General features: G+C 41.0%; 1 protein-coding gene across 1 annotated transcript; it reads right to left on the bottom strand.

Annotated features, from left to right (window-relative positions):
* Window positions 1-1,894: 1,894 nt before the first annotated feature.
* LOC107490121 (uncharacterized) lies at window positions 1,895-4,186 on the bottom strand. The gene is made up of 5 exons (XM_016110888.1): window positions 3,926-4,186; window positions 3,264-3,823; window positions 2,858-3,176; window positions 2,417-2,671; window positions 1,895-1,915 (listed from the first exon to the last, which is right to left on the bottom strand). Exons 1-5 carry the CDS (start codon window positions 4,184-4,186, stop codon window positions 1,895-1,897), a joined length of 1,416 nt encoding a protein of 471 aa, XP_015966374.1.
* Between the last annotated feature and the right edge of the window lie 222 nt (window positions 4,187-4,408).

Raw genomic sequence — 4,408 nt, 5'->3', positions numbered from 1 at the left:
CAATAGGTGCATACCAAGGGACTACTTCAGATACTACTTGCAGGTTGTCAAAAGGAAAATTATCATCTATAGGAGTAGAATCATCCTTAATATGTTCAAGGCGACTCAAGTAGTCTGCAACTAAATTTTGATTACCACTCCTATCCTTGATTTCTAAATCAAACTCTTGTAACAGCAGTATCCAACGTATAAGTCTTGGTTTGGATTCCTTTTTAGCCAATAGATACTTTAGAGCTGCATGGTCCGAGTACACTACTACTCTAGTACCAAGTAAATGAGCCCAGAATTTATCCAGAGCAAAAACAATAGTGAGTAGCTCTTTCTCAGTAGTAGTATAATTGGACTGGGCAGTGTCTAAAGTCTTAGACGCATAGGCAATAACAAAAGGATTTTTACCTTCACGCTGAGCCAGTGCTGCTCCTACTGCATGGTTATTCACGTTGAGCCAGTGCTGCTCCTACTGTATGGTTGGAAGCATCGCACATGATTTCAAATGGCTGGCTCCAATCGGGTCCTCTCACAGTTGGAGCTTGAGTTAGAGCAGTTTTTAGCTTATCAAATGCTTGTTTGCAATCCTCACTGAACTCGAACTCAATATCCTTTCGTAGTAATCTGGATAAGGGAAGTGCCACCTTACTAAAGTCCTTAATAAATCTCCTGTAGAAACCTGCATGGCCAAGGAACGAACGGATTTCCCTCACAGAAAAGGGGTAAGGTAAACTAGAAATAACATTCACCTTTGCTGGGTCTACAGAAATGCCATTATTAGATACTACATGTCCCAATACAATCCCTTGCTTTACCATAAAGTGGCATTTTTCGAAATTCAATATAAGGTTTGTATTAATACATCTATCTAATACTCTAGATAATCCATCTAAGCAAAGGTTAAAAGAATCACCATAAACGCTAAAATCGTCCATAAAAACTTCCATACAGTCCTCAATAAGATCAGAGAAAAGACTCATCATGCACCTTTGGAAAGTAGCTGGTGCATTGCACAAGCCAAAGGGCATTCTTTTATAAGCATAGGTTCCAAAAGGACATGTAAAAGTAGTCTTTTCTTGATCCTCAGGAGCTATATGAATCTGGAAATAACCTGTGTAACCATCTAAAAAGCAATAATGTGATTTACCTGACAGGCGATCCAGCATTTGATCAATGAATGGAAGTGGATAGTGATCCTTACGAGTAGCTTGGTTGAGACGCCTGTAATCAACGCAGACTCTCCAAGCATTCTGAACTCTAGTTGCTATGAGCTCTCCATGCTCATTTTTCACTGTAGTGACTCCGGACTTCTTGGGCACCACTTGCACTGGGCTTACCCATTCACTGTCTGAAATGGGATATATGATACTGGCCTCCAATAGTCTAGTCACTTCCTTTTTGACAACTTCCAAGATGGTAGGATTCAATCTTCTTTGTGGTTGACGGACAGGTCTTGCTCCCTCTTCTAAAAATATTCTGTGCTCGCATATTTGAGGGTTGATTCCCACTATGTCTGCCAAACTCCACCCTATTGCCTTCTTATGCTTCCTCAACACATCAAGTAGCTGCTCTTCTTGTTGAGAAGTCAGTTCTCTTGCAATAATAACCGGAAGCTTTTGCTCATTCTCAAGGTAAGCGTATTTGAGATGTGGAGGGAGAGGTTTCAATTTTAACTTTTGATCATGGACAGGCTCTGGGTTATCTGGGGCTTCTGAAAATGGCGAACTGTCCTCATTGTCAGTTAAGAGGGTCCCCACACTTGGACCTTGTCAAGTGTGCCTCTCTTCAAACTCTTCCTTTTAAACTTCAGCCACACTTTTGTCTATGACATCACACTGGAAGATAGAACAATCTTCTGGGGGGTTGTCAATGACTCCATTCAGATTGAAGATTACTATGCGGCCATCTATTTCAAAGGAGTATGTCCCTAAAAAAGCATCCAATTTGAATTTTGATGTCTTCAGGAATGGTCTTCCAAGTAGGATTGATGATGGCTTATCTGAATCATTATGGGGCATCTCCAAGATATAAAAATCAGTGGGAAATGTGAGCCCGTTAATGTTCACCAAAACATCTTCAGCAACTCCAGTATCTGTAATAATGCTTTTATCTGCTAACACAAAATGAGCTGCCGACCTTTTTAAGGGAGGGAGCCTTAAAACATCATATATAGACAAAGGCATTATACTGACACATGCTCCTAAATCACACATGCAATCATAAATTACTACACCACCAATCGTACAACTAACTATGCAAGGACCTGGATCACTACATTTTTCAGGTAATCCTCCCATTAAAGCAGATATAGAACTACTTAAGGAATAGTTTCTAATTCATTAATCGTATCCTTATGCATGCACAAATCCTTTAGAAACTTCGTATATTTAGGCATTTGCTGAATAACATCAAAAAGGGGAACAGTTACCTCAACCTTTTTGAATATCTCTACCATTTTAGGATCAGGTTCCCGCTGCTTCCTAGGCTTCCTTGCAAGTTGTGGAAATGGAATGGGAGTAGTGTTTTCTGTGGTGCCTGCACCTTTTTGTGCTTCTTCCTGTGGTTGAGCTATCTCTTCTTCAGCTATGTCCTTTATATCCTCTTCCTCTTCAACATCTTCGATTTCTACCGCCTCTTCAGCTGAGGTGTATTCTGGTGAGCTTGGTTCCTCCTGATTCCTCTCCTGCAGTGTGGTTCTGGACCTCAGGGTGATGGCATTAATTCCTCCCTTTGGATTGGGTAATGGTTGAGAGGGGATTCTAGTGGTGCTTGAAGGTTGGTTACTGGAATTTTGTGCTGAACCAAGTTGTGTCATAAAAGCTTGTAGAGTAGAGGTGAAACCATTCAGACTGGCGTTAATACTGTTCACAATGGTATTTTCCATGGCCAGTTGTCTTTTCTCAAAAGCTTGTAATAATTCTTCATTAGAAGATACAGAAGAATGAGTAAATTGAGAGGTTTGCTGCTGATTGTTCGGTGGTCCTTGGTTTTGCCTCAGGTGAGGTGCTCGGTATGGTTGATTTTGCTGCCTGTTGTTGTAATTATTCCACCTCTGATTTCCCTGATTATCTCTGCCTCCCCTATTATTGTTATCCCTCCAATTATGGTTTGAATTGTCCTGCCATCCATGGTTATTATTTCCACTTTGATTGTATCCTTGGAGCTGCGGGCATTCATCAGTGTAATGGCTGTAATCAGCACAAATTCCACAAATTCTTTGTGGAACTAGTTGTTGGTTTTGCTGCGGTTGAGTTTGCTAAGCTTATTGATTTAACTGCATTTGCTTCATTAGGTTGGTCATTTCATAGATGCTTCGATTTAGAGCAGCAGTCTCTATGCCAGAAGATACTTCTGCAACGGCCCTTGAACGGCCTTGCTTCTGTCTGTGGTTCCGAGTAGATTCAGCTAAATCACTGATCAATTGCCAAGCTTCATCAGTGGTCTTGTACTTCTTCATAGACTCATTGCTGGCACTTTCCAATGTGGTCTTATCTTGGGGTCTCATACCTTGTGGGACATAGCTGAGTAGCACGATCTTGTCGATCATGTGGTGGAGGCATGCTTCCAGAAGATTATTGAAGCGCTCCCAGTATTCAAAGAGAGTCTCATTGTCATCCTGAACAATTGTAGAGATATCCTTCCTCAGTTTATTAGTAACTTCAGATGGGAAGAATTTCTCCAGGAACTCCTTTTTGAGTGTATCCCAGTTGGATACGTTTGCTAGAGGTTGAGTGTAGTACCACTCTCTTGCTTTTTCCTCAAGAGAGAACGGAAAAGCTTTCAACAGAATTGAAGTTTCATCAGCGCCATCACGCCTGACAGTAGAACAGGCTACCTGGAAATCTCTTAAGTGCTTGATAGGCTCTTGAGCAGGTAAGCCATGAAACTTCGGCATCAAATTTAGCAGTGCGGTCTTTATTTCAAAATCCGTAGTTACTGCTGGATGATGCGCTTGAAATGGTTGCAGTGTAAAATCAGGAGCTCCTTCCTCCTGAATGGTAATTCTTCTAGCTGCCATGTTTTCTGCACGTAAAACAACTGAATCAGTAGAACGGGGGCTGGTTTCTTCCTCAGATTCACTTTCAGATCCGCCCTCAGAGCGGACTAACCTACGCTGTTCTCGCCTTATTCCTGAAATTGTTCTTTCAATTTCAGGATCGAATATTAGCAAGCGCGGATCAGGAAGTGAATGTGTCATTTGCCAGAAGAAACACACAGCTCATAGTCGAAAAATTAAAGAAAATGCAAATAAATAAATTCTAATTAATAAAATAAGCACTCTATTGCAACTCCCCGGCAACGGCGCCAAAAATTGATGAGGTGCAGAAGCTGGTGAATTAAAAATTTATTAAAATGGTTACGTTGCAAGTATAGTTCTTAACTCACCGAAAATCTGCCTATCAATTTAGAAATATGTCAC

Source organism: Arachis duranensis, chromosome 1, assembly GCF_000817695.3.
Source record: "Arachis duranensis cultivar V14167 chromosome 1, aradu.V14167.gnm2.J7QH, whole genome shotgun sequence".
Lineage (NCBI taxonomy): Eukaryota > Viridiplantae > Streptophyta > Magnoliopsida > Fabales > Fabaceae > Arachis > Arachis duranensis.
This window is presented reverse-complemented; position numbering and strand designations above follow the sequence as displayed.